Source organism: Molothrus aeneus, chromosome 14 (assembly GCF_037042795.1).
Source record: "Molothrus aeneus isolate 106 chromosome 14, BPBGC_Maene_1.0, whole genome shotgun sequence".
NCBI lineage: Eukaryota > Metazoa > Chordata > Aves > Passeriformes > Icteridae > Molothrus > Molothrus aeneus.
Window position 1 is genome coordinate 480,159 of NC_089659.1, and position 27,771 is coordinate 507,929.

Genomic DNA, 27,771 nt, shown 5'->3' on the forward strand with positions numbered 1-27,771 from the left:
TCATCCTGGGGCAGGGGACCAAGGGGGCTGTCCTGCCCAGTGTGGGGCAGTTTTCACTCGGGGTGTTGTGTATCTGAGGAAAATGTTGGGTTGTCATCCAGGCATCGTGTCAGCTCGTCCCCTCTCCTGGCAGCCACAGGATTTGGGTTGCCTTGGACTGCTTCCACTTCCCATTCCAAGTATTTTGGTCTGGCACAGGCTGCTGTGCTGGGTCAGGAACAGGCAGCGCCGTTTCAGAAGATCTTAAAATAAGCTCATTTTGGAGTTGTTTATAGAAGTTTATTTTAAAGGCTTTGTGGGGCAGGGAGGGCAGCGCTGCTCCAGCACATTCCCCTCAAGCACCGCGCTTTTCCCAGGCCCTTGGCAGAGCGTGTGCCTCTGCTGTCGGCAAATCCCCGCGCAAGAGCTCCCCTGCTGCTCCATCTGCCTGGAGCCATGGGAAATGACTACCAGATCCTCACAGCCAGCGTCCCGGATGCCGGGAGCGAGCGAAGCACCCAGCCTCGGTGTGGGAGCTGCACTACTCCTGACAGCGCTGTGGACCCGTCATTAGACTGGGAAGAGGTTCCCACTGTCCTGTGCATGGCCCAGGACGAGTGACGGGACACAGAGGTTTCACGGTCACCCAAGCTGACCCAGGCACTGCACCAGCGTGTGCCAAACCTGGCAGCAGCATCACCGTACATGCTGGAATGGGCTCTGCTGGAGGAGGAGCTGAGTGCCCGTAGCCAGATGGTCCCTCACTGCCTGTGTCTGGCCAGCAGGCCGGGACTGCTCCAGGTGGCCAGAGGAGTGCTGTGCGTGTGCCACCGTGGTGGCAGGGCGTTAGTGTGGGGGGACAGAGGAGGACACCATGGAGGAGATGGTGGGGGACAGGGGTCAGCTGTGGGATGGTGCAGGGGGGATTGTCAGGGGACCCTGCAGGAGCTGCTGTGGGCAGGTGAAGTGTGTAGGCCCACCCTGTGTGTTCAGCTAATTCCATGCACCTGGCGAGCAGCACCACCAGTAGCAGCAGGTGTGTGTGTAAGGCAGCAGCAAATTCTCCTCCTGTGCTACAGTTCCTCATCAGAGCCATGAATATGCATGTGAGCATGTGCTGGGCTGGCTCAGAGCTGGGGTCAGAGGTGTGTAGTGATAAAAATGCTGAGATTTATCTTGTGGGAAGGGCTGGGGCAGTATGAACAGAGCCAAACTCACCTTCCTTGCTGCTCAGTGGCACAGAGGCTTAGGAGGTTCATTTCTTCCTGCATCCTAAGGGAATACAGCTCATTCACCCCCACCTGCTCCACATCCATTCACCACCAACCAGCAGGATGCCAGAGCTTCCAGTGTGATTGAACTTACTTGGGTAAAGAATCAAATTCTCACTGATACTTCAGTGGCAGTTTGCTTTGCTGAGTGCTCCAACATCAGCCCATGGTGGGGGATCAAATCATGTCTTGGGGGGACGGAGTTCCTTGTGAGGCCCCAGCACTGCGGGACAGTGATGGCTGCCCAGGGCTTGAGGAAGAACTTCCCACTGAGTTGCAGCACAGAAGGTACCCAGGAGTGCACTGGGTTTGGGGCTTATTTTCTCCTCTGTTTTCATTTCTTGAAGAGGATCCAATGGCAAAAATCACAATTTCCCTCTTAAAATTGAATGGAAGCCCATGGAAGATGCTTCAGGGGAGCTCATCCAGGACCAGTCATGCCCTGGCGCAGCCTCTACTTAGCCAGTGTGAGTCCAGGTGACATGTCACAGCCTGTCTGGCCAGCTCATAAGGATAGGGATGGATCAGGCTGGAGATCCAGCAGCTGTCTCCCAGGCAGGGCTGGAGACAACATCAGCCCAGCACCGGCCGCAGCACATCCTTGCTGCACACCCGACATCATCCTGGGCTGGAGTAGTTCCATCCTTTAGCTCCTCTGAGCACACAAGATGGGGACCAGACAGTTCTCAGGAAAAAGAAACGCTCCAGGCATGACCAAAGCCCAGCTGCAGTGCAGACAGGGCATGGGGGTGGCTGTCCAGCCCTCACAGATGACCTGACTCCAGCTCCATGGGCCTGTGGTGGTTTGCCCTGCCCAAGCATGGTTCTTGGCCAGCTCCCAGATGTGGGTATCATCAGCTGGGTCACGAGCCTTTGCCTCGTTTTGGTTCCTACCAGCCAGGTTAGAAAGATTCAAAAGCCATGGGCCTCCTCACCCCATGGCTGGGGAGGTCAGGTCACTAATGTGAAGAAGGACATGGCCACTGGTGTTTCCAGAGGCTGTGAGCTGAGGGAGCTGCCTCATCCTCCTCAGGAAGGGGAAATGCTAGTAGAGCAGTGTTGCTTCCAGATGAAGAAATCACACAGCAAAGGGCTGGGGAAACACTTGTCCGACGAGGCAGTGTGGCTGTTTCCAGCAGGAGACGGCAGCCAAGGGCTGTTGGATTCCTCTGCTCTCATTCCCCGGCTGAGCTGGGAGCAGGGCCTTGCACGCCTGGCACTGGGAGCAGGGAGCATCCCTCATCCCTTGGTGCAGCCAGACAAGGATGCCACGGCTGGCTGCAGGGTCCCACTGTGGCCAGAGCAGAGCAGGGACAGGCCCCCTGTCCCACTGGCACAGCCACGTCCTGGAGGGTGACACATGCCAGTATGGCTCAATCTCCTCTTCAGAACCCTGCAGCTCCAGAAATAAATCTCAGCAAAGCAGAGGATGGGGCCAGCGCCGAGAGCTGTTCAAGGTGCAGTCCCTGAAGAGCTGCAGGACCGTTCTCTGGAAGGAGCCCTAGGCTGTGCTGGCAGGAGCAGCTGTTTACTGCTCCTGCTGAAATGTGCAGTGTTCCCATCCTCTGACCTCCCAGCCTTCTCTGAAACGAGCCATGGAGATAGACAGAGCTGTCTGCCAGCCAGGGCTGCTGCGCCCCACACCCTCTGCTCAGCTCTTCCCTGGCTGAGCTAGCACAGGTGTTTCTCCCCATATTCTGAGACTGGATTTTTTAAAAAGGAATGAAAGAAAGAAAAAAACCCTTCTGATATGCTGGAGTTTCCTGCCAGGCTGAAGTGGCTGTCTGTCCTTCAGTCCCTGGGACAGGGGACAGGGGCTGAAGCTGTAACTGCGGTCCCAAGGCTCACCCATGTGAACCTACTTGAGCCTCACTCCTTTGATCCCACAGCTGCCCTTGTCAGCACCTGTCCATGGGGTCAGTGCCCTTCAAGTTAGAACAAAGTGCCAGGAATGGGGCAGGGCTCTCACTGCAGGACCATGGGAAAGAGATGTCCCAAATTCAGGGGACAAGAGGCATCGCTTTGGAGTGAGATGTGGTCTTAGCTCACCCTGATGCTCTCTTCCCAAGCAGCCCTGGCCTGCTGTGGCCACAACCACCACTGTGAAATGGCTCTTGGAACCTTCTTAGCCACCAGGACAGGCTGTGGACAGTGTGGGGTGAGGGTTGCTCACCCCACAGAAGTGCCAAAGCCTCACATTAATGCTGAAGAGGCTTGTGGGGGTCTCCCCCTCAGGAGCCCAGCACTGCTCATCCCAGCCACAACCTACTGCAGCCTCCTCTGCAGGGAAGAGCAGCTCCCAAAACCCTTCCAGATCTCCAAGACATTTTCTCTGCCTGCATTTCCCTGAGCCAGTGGTGATTGCAGTGTCAGAGGGGCGAGCACATCTCCCCAGGCTGCTGGTGTGGGTGGGAAATGGGATGCTGACCAAGGCTGGATAGTTGGCTTGGTTGCCAGAGGAGGGGGAGAGGAGCCACACCCTCCTCTTAACGGGAACCGTCTGAGGGCTCAGCGAGAGGGGGATGGATGGATGGATGGATAACACACGGCTCCCATGGCCCTGCTCTGGATGAAAGCCATCTTCAGCAGTGGGCTGATGGCCACTCCCTGAAAATGTGTGCTGCAGGAAATGTGAGGGGCAGGATACCCTGCTGATGTTCCTGCAATGAAAGGGCAGCCCTGTCTGGGCTTTTCCAACCTCCACAGTTTCCCCTGGCTCCCCTGCCCGTGGGTGTGGGGTTCCTGCAGAGCCTGACTCTGCTGGGGGGGACATGTGGGACATCCTTAGAGCTGATGTTGAGGATAGCATCTCCAGCTCATTGCTGCAACCTCTCTTCCACCCTGCTGGGTTTTCTTCAGGGCTGAGATTCCTGCTTAGATGGATCTAAATGTTCATTCCAAAAAAAGTGTTTTCACCCTTGTGTGGTGTTTTGGAAGGATTCGTGTGAGAGCTGAGCTGGTGGCCCTTGCTCAGGAGCTGGGCTGTGGACCTCAGAGGCAATGGGTCGCCTGGGGAGAGCAGGTCCTCAGGACTCCCATCACCCAGTAAGAACCGTATGAAAACATGAGGGAGTACAGCCACTGCTGTTCCCTCGCAGCCTTGGACACCCCTGGTGTTTCTGGTTCCTCCTGCCTGGGCCCATCTCTGCAGAGCAAGCTTAGAAGGAACTCCATGAGCACCGGTGCTCCTGGTTCTTCTTAGGAAGCACTTACAGCCTCACTTTGGCTGGGAATATGGCAGCACTTACCAGGAACATGGATTGGCTTCAACTATGTGTCTCCTTGGAGTTTGCGTCATCCTAAGTCAGCATGTGGGATGCGTTCACCTCTGTGTGGAAGCAAGCGCTGGAGCGTGCCTTGGCAGCCAGTTCTGCAGCTGTAGGGAGCTCTGTGGTGCTCCATGGAGGCAGAGGTGGGAGTGCAGGATGGTTCTCCAGCTGTAGGGAGCTCTGTGGTGCTCCATGGAGGCAGAGGTGGGAGTGCAGGATGGCTCCCCATGGCACCTGTGCAAGTTATCCATGCGGCGAGGCACCAATGACTGCAGGGCTGTGCTTTGGAGAGCAGATAACCCTTGGGGAACCCACAGGAACCCTCCTGGCTGCTTAGGAACCCAGCAGTCCCTTGGGGATGCGTTTCCAGCTCCCAGCCTGGTCTGCACTCCCTGGGTACTCAGTGCCATGCCCGCTGGCCAAGGATGCCATGGCTGGCTGCAGGGTCCACCAGCCCTGCAGGTGCTGGCACAGGGCTGGCCACCCTCCAGTCCCCGCGTGTGCACAGGAGCCACTGCCTGCGAGCACAAAGTCTGGATTGAGCAGGAGCTGGCACAGTGCCCAACAGGCCAAGGATGCTGGCAAGGAGAATCTTCTCCTTAGCCATGCCAGCAGGCTCTGCCATCCTCCTCCTGCTCTCCCGCTGCCTGCCCACCTTGGCACCGGGATGCCTGGCAGGGAATTGGGCTGGCACCTCGGGCAGTGGCAGGCATGTGGCTCTGTGGGAGTACCCACCAACACGGACGGTGACTGTCCCCTCTGTCTGCTGGAGCCTGACCCCTCACAGATGCCAGCCTGGCACAGCACAGTGTCTGGCAGCTGGGGACAGCTCCAGGAGCCAACATGGAATGGCATTGCATGGGGAGACTGAGCATGGTGGGCAGGGCAGGGATCAGGGGAGGATCATTACTCCTTGAGTTAACTAATGGCAGCAGATCGAAGCAGACAGGGAAAAAGGTAATTCTGCCTGTTACCCAGAAAGTGGCTGTGAGAGGCCATTTCCTCCCTTCCTGGCACCCTGAGTGGCCGGCTGCATTTATATGGAGCAGCATGGCCCCACTGTGAGCTTGGATCCTGACTCAGTGTCCCCATAGCCAGGCAGAAGGAAGGGGACAGCAGTGCACCAAATATCCCCAGCACAGAGCAAACCCCCCTGGCACACGTGTGTCTATGATTCTGTATGTGTCTGAGTGTGCACACATGTGTCTGTGATTCTGTACATGTCTGAGTGTGCACACTTGTGTCTGTTGCAGAGATGGGGGCTCCTGGCATGCTGAGGATGCCAGGATCTGTGCTGTCGGTGCTTCTGGAAGGACGCTCCTGAGTTGTCGTGTGCTTGGTCTGTGCTCTGTGGAAATGGGGGGACTGTGGAGTCAGCCCTGAGATCACTTCCCCTTGTGTCAGGATTTTGCTCCAGTGCTTTCCCATCCCTCCCAGCTGGCTGCTGTGGCCATGGCTGCCCAATGCCCACACCTCTCCACTGGACAGGGAGAGGTCCATTGCCATCCAGTCATAGCCGACCCCAGGGCCTCTCACATAGCTGTGTCCTGTGAGCAGGGAGAGCAGATCCCCCACTGCACACCCAGCATGGGGTGGCCATCCCCCGGGCGTTCCCTCCCCACAGCTGCAGGCAGCAGCCTCCCGGGTGGTCCTGGCTGTCAGGCACAGCGTGGGCTGCCGAGGCCATCTGCAAGGCACTGCCTGTGTGGGACCAGCTCCCTTCCAGCTGCACTGGGACCCCAGCCAAGGGGAGGGGGGAATGGACAGCCCCCTCCCTGACAGCCATAGGGTGCTGCCAGCCACAGGAAACCTTCACCTGGATGCCTGGCCCCTGTTAATTACAGGAGGGTCAGCTGGCACTGCCCACAGCACCCACGCAGGCTGGCACGGCTGACAGCAGAGGTAATGGATGCCATCTCCTCTCCACCAATCTCATCCCTTGCTGTGGTTCTCAGACCCACCGGAAAGACGCCGGCTGGCAGGATGCTCCATCCCCGCTCAATCTCCACGGCTCCAGCACCCGCAGCAGGGTTGTGTAGCTATGTCTTTAAGAAGGGCCTGGGCTGGGGTGGGAGAAGCGTTTCCATCCAGCCTTTCTCCAGAAACCTGGTTCGATTTAGTGCGAGCAAGCGACTGCCAGAGCTGGCGCTGTGGCTGCCTCCCGCTCCCGGCCAGGTCAGCCGCCAGTCCATCCCGGCTATGGGGGCTCGGGGCATCCCCTGAGCTGTGGGGCAGCTGCCGTACCCCGGGCCTGGGGCCCGGTGGGGAGAGGAAGAGGAGGAGGCAGAGTTGGGTAAGTAAGAGTTTTGTCCTTTCCTGCCTGTGGGACTCCCTGCCCCGCCCCGGGAGGGCCTGGCAGCACCGCAGGACAAGGGCAGGGAGTCGTGGGTGCACGGCATGGTGGCTATCACTGCAGGTGGGTGCAGGCAGCAGCAGCCCCGGGGCTGGCACAGCCGCCTGCTCGGCTCCTCGCTCCTGCCTGTGCGCACCAAGGGATGGGGACGGTGGGATGGGGCCAGCTGGGCACCCAGTGCCCATCACGGGAGGGCTCGCAGGCAGGACACATCGATGATGGCGGCAGGCAGAGCCCCGGGAGGGTGCGGTGCCCTCTGCTCCCTGGCAGTGCCCGTGCCCAGCCCAAGGACTGGATGTGTCCCTCCTCTTCCTCCTCACCCACTCGGGCTGGCATAGGAAGCCTCCCCAGAGACCCCGCCCGGAGGAAGGTGCACGGCGTGCTCCTGCAGAGGGGCTGGGGGATCCAGTGGCAGTGCGGGGGAGGTGCCAATGCCACCCCTGGCACCCCACGTCTCCCGTAAGAGGCTCACAAATGACAGGTACTAGTGATAGTGCCACGGCACGTGGTGGCAGCCTGGCTGCGTGCTGCTCTCTGGCACAGCTGTTTAGGGGGGCATTCAGAGGAAGCTCTGGGCGTGTGGGTGCACTTGTGGGGTGATCGGGGCTGGGGCACCCCTGTTCCCTCTGCCTGACCCCACACACCGCTTCATGCCGAGCTCTCGCTCCAGGGGTGAAGCAGAGCCAGGTGCGTGCATCCTGCAGCCCTGGCACACAGGGAGCAGGGAGGGCAGCCCTGACAGTGCCAGTCCTGGGCGGGATGGTCAGGCCCCCCTGCGCAGTTACCAGGACACAGAGCAACCAATTATGTTTGGTGCACGGAAGGAATCCTAGGAATGCAGAGCCTGGAGGGGACTCGAGGTGGCACGAAGGTGTCACGGCAGTTCCAGCCCTGCACGTGGATTCCCTGCCGGCCCCGGGGGGCAGCTTGGGGGTCACCTTCAGCAACATAAGGTGTTGTGGGGCTCGGTGTCCCAGCTCTGCCCTCCAGCTTGGCGGGAACCCTGCCGGTGGCTCTGCTGGAACGTGGCACCTTTCAGGGTCCAGTACAGCCCTGGGAGTGACTAGCCATGGTGCCGGCGCGGGGCTGGGAGCCCTGGCCCTGCTCCTCGGCTCTGGCCCGGCCCCAAGCCGTTGTTCTCCAATGAGCTCATCTGCCTCGCTGACTGTGAGCTTTAATATGGCCTCTTGGCCCGAAAATAACCAGCTCGGCCACTTAGCAAATGTTTATGGCTTCTTCATAGCTGGGTTCTCTGCCAGGAGAGGATCTGCTCCGGGAGCACAGAGCGGAGCCGCACGGGGCTCGGGCCGGATGGAGCCATGGCGCCGGCACAGCCACCTGCACCCTCCCTGCCCTTGGCCCGGCACGGTGAGCCCGGTGTTCTGGATGAGCCACCCGGATCTGTCTGGGCTCCTGGGAGCCGTGTGGGCCAGGACAGTGCAGGCAGCCGTGGGTGCCCACGGGGCTCGAGGAGGATGCAGGGTCTGGGGCTGCCCCGCACAAGGTGACAAGTGGCTCGGAGTGATCGGCACCCGGTGTGGCTCTCCAGGGCAGGGAGCAGAACAATGGCCGCGCTGCCGGATCGCAGCACCATGAGTCACAGTGTGGCTGTTTGCGCAGGGGCCACTGCCCCCCTGCCTGACACCGTGTGCTGGGCTGGGCTGGAACTTGGGGAAGTGGCAGAAAGTATTTTCTTGTTGGAATTTCTGTGAACCACCCCCAACTCGTCCCAGTCCTTCACCTCCCTGGGGAGTGCAGAGGCTGGGTGAGATACCTACAGCCCCATGCCCGGGTCCCTGAGGGCAGAGGCACTGCCACAGCCCAGCAAGGGCAGAGGGGTGCCACTGCGGGACCCCCGCACCGCTGCGGCTGTCACACCCACCTGCTCCCACATCAGTCACACAAACTGCTCCTTGCACCAAGTACTGATCCAATTTGTGGCTGTTTCCATAACAACCTCCCAGCGCTTTCTGGTCCTTTCTGTTGCTATATGGATGCCAAGATCCGATGTGTCGGGGATGCTCGGTCCTGGGACACAGCGACTGGGCTGAGCCATCCCAATGCCTCTTGGCTCCCAGGGGTGAAGCACTCTGCACGTGGGTGTCTTGGCATGCTGGAGAGGTTTCCCCACTCCAGAAGGGCTTTTCTCCCCATGAGAGGGATATGGTGAGGTTTGAGCCAGGGGAAGAAACCCAAGGGCAGTACCTGATCCAAGACTCCTGGGGGTCCCTGCATGCAGTTGAGCTTTGTGCAGTCATGGCACTGCCCGGGACTCTCAATACTAGGAATGGGGACCTTGGAGGCACTGGCAGACAGAGACGATCCTGTTTGTCCTACCTGAGATGACATCACCCCCAGACCTGGCCTTGGCAATGTCTTGTAGCTCTCACACACGTTTCCTGACCGAACCCAGTCCCAAAGCTCTTCCCAACACCTCCTGTTTCCCTCTGTGCATGACTCCAGCTGCTCTCTTGGAGCTGACCTCTGCCTCCTGTCAGATGTCCCCGACCCCTTGCTGCCATCTATCCCCTGATCAGCCACCCACCCCACAGGGCCAGCACTGGGGTCCCTACCCAGCCCCAACACCCCTGGTGTGCCCAGCCCCAGGACCTCACACGCAGCCCCATTGCCTCAGGGATGCCCAGCCCCACCACCTGGACTTCCTCCACTCATCCCTAATCCCCAGGGGTTACCCAGCCCGAGGGCCCCCAGCCCAATCCTATCGCCCTGGGGGCCGTCCAGCCCTGGTATCCCCACACTGGTGGTCTCAGGGTGCCCGGCTCCGGCACCGCCCCACAATCACCCTGATACCCCATAATCCCTGTCTCCTCGGGGGATGTCCAGCCCCGGTACCGCCATCCCCATCACCCCAGTACTCCCCAGCCCCAATCCCCTCACCCCATCCCCATCACCCCGGTATTCTCGAGTCCCGCGCCGCCCCCGCCCGGCCCCCGCAGCCGCCGCCATTGGGCGCCCGTTCGTCTCCGAGGGGGCGGCGGGGCGGGGGCCGGTGCCGGTGCCGCCCGGCGCGGCTCGGCTCTGCTCGCCTGGGCTCGGAGCGGCGCGGAGCGGAGCGATGCGGCCCGGCCCGGCCCGGCCCGGCCCCGCGGCTCCTCCCCGCGCGGCGCGGCGGGCCCGGCGGGGGGCGGCCGGGGGGCGGCCCGGGGGCGGCGGCGCGCGGAGCCCGGGCTGGGCGGCGGCGGAGGATGGGCAACGCGCAGCGGAAGGGGCCGCGCAGCCAGCGGCGGGGCAGGATGCGCTCGGCAACAGGTACCGGCGCGGGCGGGGCGGGACCGAACCCGCGCCCCCGCCGCCCCCCGGGAGCACCGCCACCCCCGCGACCCCCGGCTGCGGCGGCGGGCAGGGGCGGCTCGGGCTCGCTCGGGCTGCGGCTCAGCACTCCTCGCTCCCCGGTCCCGGTGGGTCGCTTGGAGGACACGGGAGAGGTCACCCCGGCCGAGGCTTGGCCTCCTGACGGGGACGGCACAGGACGGGGCTGGCGGTGGGGCCACCGCGGTCCCCCAGCGTGTGGGACAGGTGCTGGCTGTCCGAGCTGCGGGGATCCAGCCCCGGGTTACAGGGAGCCAGCCCCATGCAGTGGGGATCCAACCCTGGGCACGGGGATCCAGCCCCAAGGTGTGGGGAGCCAGCCTGGGCAGTGGGGATCCAGCCCTGGGCACGGGGATCCAGTCCCAAGCTGTGGGAAGCCAGTCCTGGGCCTGGGGCTGCAGTCCCGGCAGTGGGGAGCCAGCCCTGGGGACAGGGATGCAGCCCCAAGGTATGGGGAGCCAGCCCCACAGTGGGGAGCCCCTGTAGTTGCTGTCCCCCGAGCTGGGCCCCCCCCCCAGGCAGGGAGCCCAGTGCCTGTGCAGCTCCCACAGCCCAGCTCCCTTCTCCCACACATCGCAGTGGTGGTGGGTGTCTGAGGGCTCCTGTTCCACAAACAATCTCGGGGAGGCGGACAACCCTGCAGCTCTGCAGGGAGCTTTTTGAGGAGGAGCAGAGGGAGCAGAGGACTCACTTGGAGCTGGGAGCGGGCAGTGAAGGCAGTGCACTCTGAGGAAGCAGGGTCAGAGAAGCAGGACCTGTCTGGTCACTCCTTTGTCCCCATGTAGCTGGTCCAGGGAGTTCAGCAACCCTCCCCAGTACTCCAGCTCTTCTTCCAGGCCAGCTCCTGGGAATGCCAGAAGAGCCGGGAGCTGGGGTCTGCCACAGCTCCTGGCGCCAGGCCCATCAGAGTCCTGGAGTCCCGGAGTGCAGCATGCTGGGCTCTGCCGGCCCCAGCTCCTGCTGCCCTTTCCCTGCCTGCTGGTTGGGAGTGGGACACAGCAGTGTGGGCAGCAGCAGGGAACTGACAGCCCTGGGAGAGACCTCGGGGAGATTGCTTAAAAACTGTAGGAGAATGGGGACTGCTTGTCACAGCCCAAATGACTGTCACAGCTTAATAATCAGTGGGCAGAGAGGGCGGCAGCACAGCCTGACGCTGTCTAATTTTGCAACCGCTGCTGTAGCGGTGGGTGCAAAGCACTGAAATGGGGCACAAGAACTTGGGGCTGCACAGGAGGCGACCAGGAGAAAGGCTGAGCTGCGGGTCAGAGGGGGTGAGAGGGATGGGGCTGGTCGGTATCCATGGCATCATCCTTGGCTCCCCTCTTGGAGGCATGGGGAGCGGACAGGGATTGGACTGTGGGACTCAGAGGGATCATGGGATGCTGGCCCGTTCTCTACTGGGAGGCAGTGCCTGGACCACGGGGTGCTGGCCTGCTGGTGGTGGGGGATGAGGGATGCTGTGCCACCACTACCCAGCACAGTGCCCTTCTCCCATTTGCAGGCATGCAAGATGAGCAGTGCCCAGACCATTGGATGCTGCTCTGCTCCCTGCCTGCCTCTCCCACCTGGTGCCAGTCAGAGGGAGAATTAATCACATTTCTGGATTGTCAAAGGAATTCTTGGAGCTGTGGGAAGGGCCCAAGGGGGATTGTGGAGTCAGGCCCTGGCCAGAGCTGGTTCATCTCTGTCCTCAGGTCACAGTTCCCTGCCAGCCTGGAGATCTCCAGCAGATCTCCCTCAGGTGCGTGGTCTCCCTGGAGAGACCTGCATCTGGCTGCTGGGGTCAGGGAAGGGTGGGATTTGGCACTGCATGGCTCAAAACTCATCTTGGGTGTAAAGCTTGAACAAATACTTGGACACTCATAGGGCTGCTGGGACCTCAGTGCCTGGGGCATTCCTGAGCAGTTGCACACAAGCTTCCATGCAGAGAGGTGGCAGCAGATCCAGGCTGGAGCTTATCTGCTAAGGGGAGGGAGCTGAGGCTCCATAAGGAGCAGCCCTGTGGTGGGTGTGGGTTGCTGCTGCTGTGAGATATTCCTGAATGAAGCCTGTGCTTGTGGCAGCATTCTTGGCTCTCCTGCAGCCCTGGCTTCCAGGAGCCTCCATCCTCTGGGAGAAGCTAGCTCAGCTTTACAAAGCCCTGGGGCACTGGGAAAGTGGTCCCCAAGGAGCCTTTGCTCTAGGTTTTGGAAGGAGCTGAAGTGAGATGAAGCTCTGGGAGCTCTGGCAGCTCCCAGGTCAGAGCCAGGGGATTCAGAAGGGCCCCTGGTTTTGTTAGCTGTAAGGACTGGAGGAGCTGGCGGGCAGCGGTTCAGCTGGGCCAGGCACAGCCACGGGCTCCAGATGCTGCTTTCCTCACAAGGAGTCTTGTGGTTGCTCCATGTAGGAACAGCCATGCTCTGCTGAGAGGACAGGGCCCCACGTGCTGTGTCCCCCCAGGTCACCCACTGCTCTCAGACAGTGCTCCAGCCACAGCCAGGGGATATTTTGGTTCCATGACCCTGTCCAGCTTGGAGAGTCCTTCCTGTCCTGGCTATAGCATCCCTCTCCAGGTGCTGCAGCAGGGATGTACATAGAGGGATGTGCATTCCTGGGTGGCCCGCTGTGAGGGTGTGGATGTGGGATGGGCTGTGCAGAGTCACGGTCCCTCCACCATCCTTCCCCGGGGAAGGAAGAGGGGCCGGGGCCAGGACAATGGGCTGTGGCGCTGACTCAAACAGTCAGTTCCTGGTCGCTTCCTCTCCCCGCTGGAGCTGGAGGCAGCAAGGACGGGGGGAAGCTCAGTGCTCTCGGCTTGGTTTGAGGCAGGAGCTCCTGGGTGGCCAGAGCGAGCGGGCTCCCCCGGCACTCACAGCCATGGCCAAGGTGGAGTGGCTCCTGGCACCCTGGCAGCGGGCAGGTAAGGCAGGCAGCAGGGCAGGGCTGAGGCGGGCAGTGGGGGTGGTGGGATCTGCAGGCACTGCTCACTCTGCAGGGGAGGACCCCGGGCTGGGGGCAGCTCTTGGACACAGACCCTCTGGAGGCCATGCAATAGCCCCTGGGGTCAGGGCTGTCCAGCAGTACCAGTCTTTGTGCCACCTTCCCCGGACTGACTTGAGCTGCAGAGTGTCCCTGTCCCTTTTAAATCCTTCTGCCATACCCCAGCCTTTCTCTGGGGGTGTCTTTTCTCTGACAAAGCAAGAGAAAGACTGAGACTCCCAGCCCACGTGTCCCACTGACCACTCATCAGTCCTGTGGGGACAGGTCCTGCCTGTCCTGGTGGTTCTGTGCCCTCCTGGCAGCTTCCACGTGCTGCTGACAGCAGAAGGGAGGACCATGGGACCGTGGATCCATGGACCATGGGTCGACACAAACATCACAGACACCCAGGACCCTCGCTGTTGTCACTGCTCTCAGTCCTGCTGTAGCTGATTTCAGGTCTCAGGCCCCTTTGTCCCAGGACCTCTGGCCACATTCCCCTCTCAGGCGACTTCCTCACATTGTCCCGGCCCCGCGGAGTGTAAAACCAGCTGGGCACAGGGGAAGCCATGCTTTCCTGGAAGCAGCCTCTGGAAGCAGCCTCTGGCACAGGCAGCCCACACTGGGCAGAGTGGTGAGCAGTGCCTGGGCTTCCATGTGCCACCAAACAGTCCCAGCCAGGCTGGGACATCACTGTGGGAAGGCTGGTGGGCAACCAGCCATGGTTCCTTTGGCCATGATGCAGCGATGTTGGGCTGCCAGAACTGGCTGGGTCTGACAGGTTGCCATGCCAGGCTTCCTGAGGCTCTCAGGAAAGATTTGTGGCTGGAGTTTTGCTGGGAAGCATGGGAGAGTGAGGGTTGCAGTATGAGGAGGCTGCCAGGCTCCCAGGGAGCCACAGCAGGACTGGGAGAGGGCTCTGGGTCCTACTGCCAATGGTAGAGAGCTTGGTGCAGGAATCTGGGTCCAGCCAGACTCTGGGGCTCCAGTGCCTGCCCCAATGCAGCTGCTCTGGCCCTGGGAGCAGTGGATCTCAGCCCCTTGTCAGGGAGCAGCCTGAGTCCACCTTGGCTGGCATGGTCCCGGGCCAAGCCCTGCTGCCAGAACAGCTGCGGGCAGTTCCCATCCCCACAGCATGGGCGAATGGCACAGGGGGTTCCTCCTGGGCCAGACTCTCTGGCCAAATCCTGCAGCACACACACCTCCCCTCCTGCCAAAACTCCCTGACCAGGGCCCATTGCACTGCTGGGACTGAATGTCCTTGCACACTGCAGCTCTGAGTCCCACCAATGGACAGGGATGTTATTGACTGGTTTGCTGCTAGTGGTTTTCATAGAAACCTCACATAATCCAGTCTTCTCCCCATGAGCTGAGGGACCCCCACAGCTGTCAAATCTGCCCTGCCACCATCAACTTCTGCAGTCCCCTTATCTCCCATCAGTACAAAAACAACTGATTCCTTGTTAGACAAGGAGCTTGGAGGAGCCAAAAACCTCAGGCAGATCCGGTGTGTCGAGACAGTGCTGTTTCTCAGTGCCTCTGGTCCTGCTGGGCACCTGCGTGGGAGCATGGGGACGTGCTGTACAGAGAGTCCTGGCATGGCCAAGCTGGGGTCTGGCCAAGGCACCCCTGAAAGGCTTCCTGCCCCTCTGGCCTCAACCACCAGCAAGTCAGACACCTGTGCAGGTGGCCCTGCCTTGCTGGGGGATTGAAGCTGTGCCACCAGACATGTGGCAGTTGGAAGTGTCCTGGGGAGGATCAAATTTGGAGAGGGCATAGTGTCTTGGCTTCCCCAGTGAGGGCTCATCCCAGGCACAGCATGTGCAAGTGGCACACGGGGCAGGTCTGCTCAGTGAGCACCGCTGCTTTGTGGCACTGGGCCTGGGGGTGTCAGCAGGGGATTGCTTCAGGATTTCTTTCAGACCTGGGTGGGCATCCGGCCCTGGGGCTGCCGTGCACGCAGACGCGCCTCCCCATCCCGCAGGGAGCTGGTCCGGCAGGTCCGGTTTGGCAGGGGGTGAGCTTGGGACAGGAGGTGTTTCTGCGGCCGCTGCCAGCTCCCTCTGTGTGCTCTTTTCACTTCCTCTCCACTCGCCGTGGAGCAGCGTGCGCCTGGCTCATACCACGGGAATGTCCCCAAGCCGCACGCGCCGGCAACGAGCAGCCCAGGATCGAGGGCAGGCCGGGCACTCGCTTGAAGCTGGTGGCACACGGTCCCAGCACTGCGGCACACGGCTCCGGCCAGGAGCTCGGGGTGCTCTCAGGATCGGTCTCGGCCCCCAGGTTCACTGCCCTCGCCCTCCGGCGTGCTCGGTGCTCCGGACCCGCGGCAGCAGCTGCCGCTGTGCCTGTACCCGTTGCCATGGCTGCTCTGCTGATGGCGCATCGCCTGCTGCTGCCGTTACATCATTCCTGACAGTGCTCCACGCTGGCAGAGGGTCCGAGCGGCTCCAGACGTGCCCCCGGCACCTCCTGCACATGGGGAGCAAGCCTGAGAGGCAGAAGTTTGGCAGTGAATTCAAGCGAGAGGCATCGTTTCACAGGAGCTTCAGCCTGGATTGAAACAGCTCTGATGGCTCTGTCAAATATCTCCTTGTGGATTCGGGATGCCTGGGCTGTGGGTGAGTAGGGATGCTGGCATGGAGCAGGGGTGACTCAGGAGATACTGAGGGGCTGGGGATCCTGCAGGGATGCCGTTCCTGCAGGAGAGAGCAGAGCCCAGCTCCTCTTCAAGCGAACTGCCCTGGAACTCAGTTTCAGTCCTTGTGTAGCTGCCATGGCCACAACACCCTGAGCCTGGACACTGGCTCACGCTCAGCAGGACTCCAAGGCTGCAGCATCTGCTGCAGCTGATGTTGCTGACTTTGGGAACATTCCAGGCAGATGTCCATTGGCAGCAGGGTAGGGGATGCTGCCTGCTCCTCTCTGCATGCCCTAGGGCCAGGAGGGCACCTGGTGCCAGCAGGGAGTATGGTGAACCCCCCACCAGATATGCCTCAGTTTCCCTCAGCAGCAAGGCTGGCCAGGCTCAGGTCTAGGCTGCTGGGGTTGGTGGGATGGAGCTGTCCTTCTGGCTCTGCTGTCCCAGGATGCCTTCATCTCCTGCAAGCATTTGCCACAGGGTGGGAGCCCCTCAGAGGTATTTTGTGCTCTGAGCCTGTTGCTGATAAGCGTGGTAGGAGGGTCACTGCCAAGGGCATTGGCTCAGCTCAGCTCCACTATCCCAGCCAGTCGCCGTCTCCTCTTGCCGGACACTCCCGCTTGGCTCAGCCATCCCGTGCCCACATATGGGTGTGGCAGCTGGGCTTCCTTGGACACTTAGAACCTGCCCTTGTACTGAGCCTGCATCAGGCTGCTCCCAAATACTGCCTGTCCCTCAGGAGCACTGTGGCAGTGAATCAGGACTGCTGGCTCCTTACATCCCATCGCCGAGCTGCTGTGTGGTGCTGGGCTTGGCATGCTACTCCCAAAACACCCTCAGAGCCACTGCTCACGAAGCACCCTCGGAGTGGCTGCTCCCAGGGAGCCAAAGCCTCAGGGTGCTGCTCACTCTGGCACAGTGCTGTCCTTGCAGTGCACGTTTGGGCCACCTGGGTGCCAGGAGAGTGCTCAGCTCATCGGTTCTTGCCCCCACCCCTTCTCCCCTGCTGGGGAGATGGAGCCCACGATGCCTATGCCTTGGTGATGCCAGGCATAGGCATCGTGGCAATGCCAGCAGCCCAGCAGTGCCTGCACCACAGCCCACACCGGCTCAGGACTGCACTGTGTCACTCACAGTCCCAAATAAGCATGTGTCAGCAAAGAGGGGAGGGCTCCACAGGGGAGGACCTCCGGCACTGCGTGTTCCCCTTCTGGCCGAAGCTGCCCCTAGGCGGGGCAGGGTGCTGGGCGTGGGTGCTGCCACGTTTCCGCCGCGCCCAGGGCGGCCCCGGCTTTGGTGCTGTGGTTTCCCCACGTGGTCGGCGCCCGAGGTGGGTGGCAGGGGTGACTCGGCAGCAGGGCCGAGGAGCAGAGGTGAGCTCTCGTATTCCGGGCATGGCATCAGGGGCTTGGAGAGCTGCAGGGGCAGCAGGGGCTGCTCAGGATGTACCTGAGCCTTTGGTGGGGGGTGGCTGCAGGGGGATATAGCGGCAGAAGATGAGGAGCATCACCTGTGCTGAGGCCAAAGGCTGGGGCTGCATGACCCAGGCAGGGGGTGCAGCAAGCCAGGATTTGGGGTGCACCATTGGGCTGTTCTCAGAAATGACAGGACAGCACTGGATCCCCCACCTCGCCAAAACCAGCAGGTTGTGGGGTCTGGAGTCTGCAGAGGGGAAGGTGTGGTCTCTGCCCCTGGCACTGGGGGTCAGGTTTTTGGGGAGATGTCCAACCTTACCCTGTGCATGGCACACACATGCACACATGCGCCCCAACACCTCTTGGTTGGTATGGAAACAAGTCAAATTATTTAGAGGAGGAGGAATGGGGAAAAAAAAAAGGAAAAAAACCAGTGTTCCCAGTGTTAAGGCCTGTCGTTATGGAAACAAATCATAAAAGTAACTAGGGTGGGGACATGGCACCTTGCTTTGGGTGCTGGGCGTTGTGCAGGCTCCATCAGCTGGGGGAAGGGTGGGCATGAGGGCACCCAGGGGCACAGGTGTTGTAGGCAGGAGGGCATCTGGGGGCAGGAAGGCACCATGAGCAGCAGGGGGGATGCTTATGATGAAGTGCAGATGAGCTGGACCACAGCTGCCTGACCAATGGGGGCCGAGGGAAATGTGGCTTGTGCTAGGGGTCCCATGCATGTTTTGGGGCCATTCCCCTTTCCAGGTACGTGGGATTGCTTCTGCTGCCTCAGCTGGGGCCTGGCACGGAGCAGGCTTTGGCAGCAGGGCAGTGGTGTGCTCCTGGGGCCGGGCACTGCGCTGCAGGTGGTAGAGGGGAAGTGTTTGTCACACACTGGTAGTCGGAGCGTCTCAGCTGATGGGGATGGGGACAAGACCATGCAGTGGAGGATGAGCCCTAAATCTCCAGGGTTGAGACCCTGGTCATCCATATCCCTGTGTAAAGCTCACAGAGACCCAGTCTGTGCCTGACAGGGTGTGGGTCCCCTTGGAGGCAGTGTGCCAGTGGTGGCACTGCCTTGAATCCATGCTTGGTACAAACCCACATCCACTCAGAGCAGCGCAGCAGGGCTGCAGTGTTCCCATGGCAAAGCATGTTCGTGGGAGCAGCGCTCAGCTCCCCACAGAGCCAGTTCACTGCTGAGCCCAGATCCTGCTCCCAGGGACTTTTCCACCCATCAGGGTGTTTCAGAGGGTCTGAGCAATCCTCACAGAGGTTTCCTTCCCTGGAGAGCTTTGGGGGTGTCCATGCCAGGGAAGGGCATGTGGGCCCCAAGCTGCAGTGCAATGGATGTGGTGGGTCCCTGGCTCCTGCCTTTCAGTTGCAACTTCTGCTCCTCCACAGCCAGGATGTTGCTCCACCAGAGTGTGCAGCGTTTCCTGCGCCCGGGCGCGGTTAGGCACGGGTGGCAGGGCTGGCTTCCTTCCCCAATTTCAGCCAGCTCCCTTCTTGGCAGCCCTCAGGGACAGCGTCCAGTCCCCAAAGTGGTGGCAGCAATGAGGGCTGCCAGCAGCCTGCCAGGGTGGGATGCAGCCACATCCCAGCATTCCTGGAGAGCTGGGGTGGGATGAGCATTGTGCTGGCACCGTACTATCCCACGGTAGCACCCACAGGAAAGCAACCCCCCACCTGCCTCTGATCCCACTCTCCTCTGCCTGCAGCCACCTCTAACCTGGACCTCGAGAGCAAGAAAGCCGCCCCTGCCAAGCTGCCATGGCAGCAGCCTGTGAACGTCTTCCTGGCAGCTGGGCGCCCACCGGGCATGGAGCAGCTGCACCAGGAGGCCCAGCTCAACCTCCAGAGCTTGCTGCAAGGTAGCAAGGAGAGGGGCTGGAGTAATGGGCTGGGTGAAGGTGGTGGGTGGGTGCTCCCCAGGCTAGGTGACCACCATGAGGCCGAGCTCATCTCCCACATGCATGTCCGAGCCATTCCTTGGACCTCACCAAGCTGCAGGAGTTGGGTCCTGGGGGTCCCAGCCTCCAGTAGTCCCTCACCGATCTCTGCTCCCAAGTCATGGCTGCAGGTGCCAAAGCAACTGGGACCACGTTTGCCTGCTGGGGCCACTGATGCCAGTGGGGCCTCCAGGGCACCCATGAGCCCCTACACAGCACAGTTCTCACAAGGGCCTAAGGGACCTGCCACTGATCTGCCTAACTTGATCAACGTGGCCAGTGGTTTTGTTTCCTTCCAGTCTCTGGCCCAGGCTGTCACGCGGCCCTGGCTCAGATGCTCCTCAGGCATCAGATGAGATCAGCAGCCCAGCCATCCCCCAGCTTGTAATCTCATTAAGTCAGCCTGAGCAGCCCTGCTTTCTGCCAGTCCATAGCCACCAGCATTAATTAGCTCAACAATTACAGGATGGGGACACACTGAGTTCTGGCTGTCCCCCGTGGGACTGTGTCCCAGTGGCACCCACCGCATCACTTGACTGCACCCCGGGAGGAGTGAGGCAAGCTGCTGGCATCTTTGGACTTCTTCAGTTCTCCTCCTTGGGGTCTCCATTCCTCACCTTCTGAGCTGCCTGTCCTGAGCAGGGACGGCCAGCTAGGCTGGGGACAGCCAGAGGGGACAGTCACCATCCCTTCACATGCCCCCTGCTCCAGGATCTGGCAGCAGGAGCAGGGTCCCAGGTGCTGTTTTTCTTGCAGAGGAGTATGAGGAGCAGTACACTGAGAGCAAGGTCACTGGGCAGACCTTCCGCGCTGCTGGTCACCTGCCCCCCGACACCTCCCCTGAACCATCACCTCGACCCCCACCTGCCAAGCGCCTTGAGTTCGTGCTTATGGTGAGTTCTGAGGTGGCAGGGCGGGCAGCAAGTCCCTGTTTGTGTTCCACCCTTGTCCCTTTAGTGGCTGACGTGCCTTTCTCCCCATAGCCCCCGAGCCAACGAGCGGCCGAAGAGGAGACCACCAGCAGCACTGTGCTCAGTGCTCGGCCTCCTGACACCTCCCTGAGCCTCCCCACCAGCCCAGACAAGGAGCACCCCTGGCCCAGGGCCTTCCCCTTGTCCCCTGAGGAGGAGAAGCAGTGGCACCAGCCCAGCTCCATCCAGACCAACATTGTTCCCATCAATGTCTCCGGTAGGGCAGCACCCCATGGTAAGGTGGGGGGACATGGGGTGCAGGCAGAGATGTGCCCCAGCAGCCATCTGGGGCAGGGGACGCGTGGTGGGAGGCAGCTGTGGCTGCAAGCTGCGTTCCTATGGGTTAGGTGGGCACCAGGGCAGAGAGGGGACAGCAGGGCCATGCTGGCATACATCGCTCCCAGCCATCTCTCGTGCCATCTGCAACTTTGTGTGTCTGGTCCACTGGCCATGCTGCTGGCAGGTCTCACATCCCTGATGTAATGTCCAGCCAGTCAGGTCTGTTGTCACCTGGACTCTCACCACATACTGTGCACCTTGCCTGTCTCACCTGTCTCCCCTGTCTGTCCATCTGCTCATCCTCTCAGGGCCACAGCTCCCAGCAGCACGGTCCTGCCAGTCCTTGCAGAAACAGGTGCCATGCTCTGGCCCAGGTCAGAGTCAGGGGCTGGTGACTGGGTGAGGTGCCCCTTCTGAAGGGCAAAGGTGTCTCTCTGCACTTTCCCTCCATCATGGAGAGCTGTGCCAGGGCCACATTGGTCCCTTTCCCTCCCCATGCCTCATGTACCCATCCCCGAGCTGGCTCAGCACAGTGGTGTGGGGCCCAGCCTCACCAGCACAGACTAGTGCCTGTCACGCAGTGCAGGGCTGGTCTCTGTGGCTTTCCATCCATCCCACTTCCATCTGCAGTATTCCCACCATGCCTCCATTTCCCCCGTGCTCACCTCACATGGCTCACACCATCGTCCTGCATCCACACTCCCACCTGTGTCACCATCCCAGGCTGGGGACACACAGAGAACACGGGTGATGGAGGGGCTGAGCTCCCGGCCCAGCAGCAGCTCCGGCACCGCGGCGTACCGCTGTTTGTTTTGGCTACAGGGCAGCACTTTGCTAGGCATGCGAGTGCTCGTCACTCCCTGTTTAACACAGAGACTGCGATGAACCCAAAGTCCACCCTGCGGCGTAGACGGACCATTATTGGATTCCCTAACCTGTCCCTGCGAGACCAAGGTGACGGCAAGAACCGCGCAGGCTGCACCCGGGCAGGGCTGGCAACCCCCAGAGCTGCCCTGATGGTGGCATAGCCATCCCGAGGCTGGCAGCCAGCCCAGGCACAGACGGGCTCCCGGGGACACCCAGCCCACGGGGAGGTGCAGGCACCACACTGACTCTGCGCCCTCCCAAGGCACTGAGGTGCTGGGCTCACTAGTGACACTGGGCTGGCCTGGGGCTGGCATGGCATCAGGAACAGCCCCTTCGTCCTGAGTCAGGATTCTGAGGCAGGAGTTACCCAGCCTCGGCTCCAACAAGGAGGGCTCCCTGTGCCCATTTCCCCATGGGCAGACCCTGTCTCAGGCTGCCATGGCTGTGGGGCACACACCTGGCCAGATCTTTGTTGGGGCTGGCAAGCCATGCCATGTGAGAGTGGCTGGAGTGCTTCCAGGCTGGCATTGGACCCTTGGGAACAGCAGCCACTGTGGCTCAGGGGCTCTGTCCTGCTGTCCCCTGTGGAAGGTGTAGAGAAATCAGAGCCAGCCTTTCTCTGAAGGGAGGTAGAGACAGGGAGAGAAGCCATGGCACCAGCTGCTCCAAGGCAGTTTTCACGGGGTAGGAGGAAAGTTTCTTCCCATGACAGTGGTCAGACCACCAATAGGATGGTCACGGCTCCTCCTTGGAGTCAGTCAGACCTCAGCCCACCACAGCCTTGAGCATCCCTGTCTGCTGGGGGTGTTCAGAGTGGGGTTGCTGGCTCCTGTGATGGAGTGGCACTGTGAGCCACCATGTCCCTCTCTGTCCCAGCTGGCAATGCCTGACTTGGCTCCTCCTGAACCCCATCTGAGTCCCCACCATGGAGCAGCACCAGGGCAACACTTTGGTTGCCATGGGACTGATGTCCCCATAGGTAGAGCCTCCTGCTATGGCTGGTTATTTGCCCCTGGCACATTCCAGCATGCCATCAGATCCACATTTTATGCCTGGGCAGAGGTGCAGCCTCCAGACTGGCCACAGGCTGGGACAGCATGCAGAGGAGGGCCATGTCCCTGTGAGGGAGGCAGGATGTGCTCACCAGACTGTGTCTCTCCCCGCAGGCAGTGCCAACGGCCCCACATCCAGCACACACACGCCCATCAGTGAGTCCCTGTCCTGCAGCTTTGTGCCTGAGACCACAAGCAGGGGGACGACGCCCCAGGAGATCAGCCCTCGTCCGCCCCTCTCAGCCCCACTGAGGAAGACCTTCAGTGACCTCGGGGCCCACCGCTGCCAGCCACCTGCTGCCATGGATGGGACAGCCCACCCCTGTGCCAGTGCCTGCAATGGGACACAGGGCACCCCTTTTTCTCCGCCCTGGACCCCCCTGGGTTATGGGAGCCCCGCCAGCCTTACCACTGGCCCAGGCAAGGGGCCCACCTGCACCTCGCCGGGCGGCTTCATCCCATCACCCAGCCCAGGTTCACCCGCTGCCTCCACCTCCTTCTTCATCACCACAGAAGAGCGCACAGGCGGCAATGGGCCCAGCTTTTTCTCTGGCCCAGTGCCTGCTTCCCCCCCCAGCTCCAGGTGCATCCAGGGAGCCAAGGGGAATTTCTTGCCAGGAAGCCAAGAGGAGCTGGAGCCAGTAGCAGGGCCAGCGCAGCTGGAGGTGGAGCGGGCAGGGTGCCGGTTCCGTGAGCGGTCACTGTCAGTGCCCACTGACTCGGGGTCCCTCTGCTCTGTGGACATCACATATGCTGAGACCCGGCGGGGCAGCGCCAACTATGCCCTGGGCTACCCCAGCGCCAGCTCCGAAGGCAGCACCAGCACTGACAACATCTCCCTGGGGCTGGAGCCCGAGGGGCAGCGGCGGCGGCGCTCCAAGAGCATCTCCCTGAAGAAGGCCAAGAAGAAGCCTTCACCACCCACGCGCAGCGTCTCACTGATCAAAGAGGGGCAGGATGGTGATGTGGGGCTCAGTGCAGCACTGCCCAAGGACCAGCGGCCCAAGAGCCTGTGCATCCCACCAGAGCTCCAGGGTCACCGGCTGGTGCATGCTGACCCTCAGGGGAGTGCAGGCAGGGAGCCCAACAGCACAACTGCCCCCCACCAGTGGCATCTCACAGACTGGAGGGCTGGCAGTGATCCCTACCAGTCCCTCTCTGGCTCAAGCACAACTACAGGGACCACGGCTGTTGAGTGTGCCAAGACACGGGGCAGCTCTGAGTCCCTTGTGTCCCCTTCAGTCTCCAGGGCCACAACGCCCTCCCAGCTCTCTGCTGAGGCAGACCTCAAGACCTCCTCGCCAGGCAGGCCCACAGGGCTGATGTCCCCATCCAGCGGGTACTCCAGTCAGTCGGAGACCCCAACCCCCACCGTACCCACCTCCACCATCCTCGGGCACTCCCCGCACCAGGTGCGTGTGAGGCCACTGGTCCCCGAGAGGAAATCCTCTCTGCCCCCCACATCCCCCATGGAGAGGAGCCCCAAGGGCAGGCTGTCCTTCGACCTCCCACTGACTCCACCTGCCCACCTTGACCTCTCAGGGCTGAAGATCTCCCTGAAGGGGAAGACTAAGGTCAGCCGGCACCACTCTGACTCCACCTTCGGCACCAAGCTGGCCCAGAAGACCTGTCCCATCACACCCATCATGCCCGTGGTGACGCAGTCCGACCTGCGCTCTGTCCGTCTCCGCTCCATCAGCCGCTCAGAGCCAGAGGACAACGCTGATGGCCCAGAGCACACAGAGGAGCCAGCACACATCCCCTGCCCAGGGCCAGAGAAAAAAGTGAAGCCACCTGTGGCAGAGAAGCCACCACTGGCCAGGCGCCCCCCGTGCATCCTACCCAAGCCCCCAGTTCTGAGGGAGGAGGGTCCCGTGTCCCCCAAATCCCCACCAGGCACTACCACCAAGGAGAAGGGGCTGGCACAGGATGCCTTTGTGGTGCTGCGGAGAGGGGAGCTGAGGAGGAGCTCAGCTCTGGGGGAGCCCCACTTGTCCCTGACCCCAGCGGGGCCCCGGCGGCTCTCCCAGGGCAGCCTGGATGAGCTGCGGCCAGAGCAGAGCCGTGCCGAGGGGGAGCGCAGGAAGGCCAAGGTACCCCCACCAGTGCCCAAAAAGCCCAGCGTGCTGTACCTGCCACTCATCCCAGCCCCAGCACAGCTGGGAGCTGGTGTGGGGGACCTGCCACCCACCCCCAGCCCCATCATCACCCTGGACACTGACCCCACCTGCTGCGACCCTGACGCTGAGGATCCGCCATCCCCCAAGGCCGTGGGCACGACGGCTGCCAGTGAGCCTGCCTCAGAGCAAGGTGAGGGTCTCTCCACCACTGTGGTGGGATTACCCCAGGGATAACGGGTCTCCATGCTGCACAGGGGATTCACTGCTGTCTTCTCCCTGCCCACAGGCAACTCAGCAGAAGCCGGCATGGAGGAGAAGAGCTTTGCCAGCGACAAGACAGCCGAGTCCATCGTGGAGGAGGACGATGAGGTGTTCACAACATCCCGCACTACGGAGGATCTCTTCACAGTGATCCACAGGTAAGGCTGGTGCATGCACCGGAGGGGACAGCCTCTGCACCCACTGTCACAGCTCTGGGTGTAGTGTCTCTCCACCACAACAGCTTCATTTTCCATACGGGGACCAATGTTCATCCTTGGGGACAGCCCAGTTGCTGCTACCTTGAGCAGAGTGCAACCAGCAGGGAGAGTCCAGATTAGTCCTGCCAGGAGCACCACCTCCCACGCTCATGTTATCACCTTGCCCCAGCAGAGCAGGCTGGGTACTACCATGCCCCTAGCTCTTGGACCTCACCCCAGCCCCAGACTGCTCCCACCCGTGTCCCTTTGGTGCCTAGGTCAAAGAGGAAGGTCTTGGGGCGGAAAGAGCCTGGTGACACCTTCAGCAGCCGACCCACCTCCCACTCACCTGTAAAGACTTCAAGCTCCCCAGCTGGTGAGTCTCTGGCAGCAGCAGGCAGCAGTGGGAAGTCTTCCAGCAGGAATGAGGATTTTAAAGCCCTGCTTCAGAAGAAGAGCAGCAAAACAAGCCCTGGTACTCGGCCATCTGCCGCCGAACTGCTCAAGACCACAAACCCGCTGGCCCGGAGGGTCATCACAGAGTTTGCCCCTGAGCTGGACAGTGCAAACAGCCCCAAAACCCAGCCCTGACCACACAGGGGCTCCTCCAGCCAAGAGGAGAGAGCGCTGCAGAGAGAGCGCTGCTGCAAAGGGCTGTCCTGGCTGCTGGGGAGCCCCTGTATCCTGCTGGGGGGTTCTTCTGCTTTTGTTCCTTACCTGGAGAGCTGCTGCAGAGAGGCAGTGGCTGGAGCCCAAGCTCTCATGACTCTGGGCCCTTCCCATGGGAGAAGTTGCTGGAACTGGCCCTGGCTGAGCCAGCTCCTGGGATTGAAGGCACCTGCCCAGGAAGCAGAACAGGATCACAGCCCCTGGTGTTGCCTGATGCCTGCAGCAAAGCAGCTTGAGACTCTTTGGTCCCTTCGGCATGTGGTACTTTAAACAGATTTTCTAATGCACAGTGGTGGTGATGTTTGATTCTCTTCCCTTTGACATTGTACCTTGAGTTTCCCATGCAGAGATCCCCTGGTTGAATTCAGCTGGACACACAGATGCACTTTGGGAAGATGCCAGGGGTTCAGCTGGATCTGTTCTTGCTTTTGAAGAGTCACAGGAGGTCCCTGTCATTGCCCTGAACATCCTCCCTGTCACACAGGGAACTGGCACCCGGTGTCCACAGCCAGCGCCACCACCTCAAGCCAAACCCCCACCCCTTGAAAGCCCCCAAAATGCTGCATTTTGGAGCTCCTCAGCTCTCAGTCCAAAAACAAACCTTGGGGTCTTCTCCACTACCAGTCTCCCTGGCCTCACTGCACAGGCGGTCTGGCAGCCACCCCACTCCCACGCCAGGGGTCCTGCACCCAGCTGCCAACTGGGGCAATGAGGGTGCTGTGCCATGGGAAGGAAGCTCGTCCCCAGCTCAGCCTCCTGCATCTCCATAACAGACCCTGCGACAACTTCTCCTGCTGCCCTGGCCACCAGAGGTCCTGAGATACTACCAAGATAGTGGCTGGAATCCAGATGGACTTCACCTGAGCCACCTCCCTGGTGACCTCCGGGTCTGGGATCCCCCCAGGATTGCCCACCACTCACATGTGCCCACTGGCCACCAGAGAGCTGAGCAAGGCCAAGTGGGACACATGCCATCAGGGCATGTGCATGGGGCCATGGAAGAGGGTTTGCACATCCCCAGGTGGGATTTGTCCCCCTCACTCCCAGCTGCCTCTTCCTGGCCAGGCTCCATCATGGGGGCCCAGCAGCCAGTAACAGAGGCTGTGGTGTGGGCTCAGGGCAGGGCAGGGAGGAAACACGAGCTCTGAGCAGGAGCACAGCCGCACGCCCAGAGAAACAGGAAGGGCCAGCCACGGCTGACAAGGAAACACAGTGTTTAGGGAAAGTTCTGCTTGATTTCTTGATGTATTTCCACACACTCCAGCCTTCCTGTGCTGCGGGGGGAGTGGTGCAGTGGGTCCAGGCAGCAGCAGGGCACCACGGCACCGCTTCAGCTGCCCCTCTGAGGGGCCTGGGCTGCTCTGGGGGGTCTCTGCCCCACCAGGAGCTCTGCATCCCTGGGGAGCACGGCCCAGGCAAACACTTCCCCATCCTTGCCACCACCCTGGATCTGATCCCACTGAGGCTCCAGTGGGTTCCCCTCCCCTCCCTCCTGGTACTCACCCATCCCTCTCTTTCCTCTCCCAGGGCTGCAGATTTAAGCCTGTAATTAAGAGCCAGGCTGAGAAACTCAGGAAAAAAAAATCACAAAAAAAGCTCTAATGAATGTCCACATTTCACCCCCATCCCATGGCCTCAGCTAGTGGCAGGGTGCTGGCATGGGATGGGGCCAGGGCACAGCTTGGGAAGCTCTGGGGACAGGTACATTTTGCACATGACTGCTCAGGAAACCAGGGACAGAGTCGGTAAAGGGGGCTGGGGGCATGCACAGGGCAGGGACCCCCCTGCAACACCCCCAGCACCACTGGCGGCTGGAGTGGCCGATGCTGCTGGGGTGAAATATCCAAGTGGACCAGAGGTCAACTGTGGGACAGAGGTTGGCCATGGGATGGAGATCGGCTGTGCGATGGAGATTGGCCATGGGATGGAGATCCTAATTTCCCTGGCCGGAGGAACGTGCTCTTCCTGGGGCTCTTCCTGGCTGAGCGCTCGTCTCTGGCCGCTCTCTCCCTGCTCCCCCTGGCTGCAGCTATTCCACTGGGAAGGCAGTGGGTTCCCGGGAAGAGTCCGGCTGGCAGTGGGTCAGCCCTGCCCCGGCGTGGGGCCGCCAAGGTGCCAACTATGGAATGTTGTACTTTTTATCTCGCCAGCTTGGTAAAGTGCTCCCTGCTGCCTGCCTGTGACTGTTCTTCTTTGGGC

At 61.2% G+C, this 27,771-nt stretch overlaps 1 protein-coding gene across 3 annotated transcripts; it reads left to right on the forward strand.

Moving 5' to 3' along the window:
- Positions 1–10,036: 10,036 nt before the first annotated feature.
- Positions 10,037–27,748, forward strand: NHSL2 (NHS like 2). Of its 3 annotated transcripts, none has more exons than XM_066559295.1 (8): positions 10,037–10,142; positions 18,926–19,078; positions 19,913–20,049; positions 20,140–20,344; positions 21,229–21,360; positions 22,440–24,635; positions 24,732–24,864; positions 25,182–27,748. In XM_066559295.1, exons 1-8 carry the CDS (start codon positions 10,079–10,081, stop codon positions 25,492–25,494), a joined length of 3,333 nt encoding a protein of 1,110 aa, XP_066415392.1. In that variant the 5' UTR covers positions 10,037–10,078; the 3' UTR covers positions 25,495–27,748. The 3 variants fall into 3 exon arrangements, with proteins under 3 accessions (XP_066415392.1, XP_066415393.1, XP_066415394.1); XM_066559297.1 differs by lacking the exon at positions 10,037–10,142 and adding an exon at positions 15,612–15,781; XM_066559296.1 differs by lacking the exon at positions 21,229–21,360.
- The last annotated feature ends 23 nt before the right edge of the window (positions 27,749–27,771 follow it).

Excerpts from the sequence above, each read along its gene's own strand:
- NHSL2 (XM_066559295.1), top strand. The coding sequence starts at position 10,079 with ATGGGCAACGCGCAGCGGAAGGGGCCGCGCAGCCAGCGGCGGGGCAGG. Across the intron at positions 21,361-22,439 it reads CCTGTCCCTGCGAGACCAAG|GCAGTGCCAACGGCCCCACA; the intron begins GTGACGGCAAGA and ends CTCTCCCCGCAG. Across the intron at positions 24,636-24,731 it reads TGAGCCTGCCTCAGAGCAAG|GCAACTCAGCAGAAGCCGGC; the intron begins GTGAGGGTCTCT and ends CCCTGCCCACAG.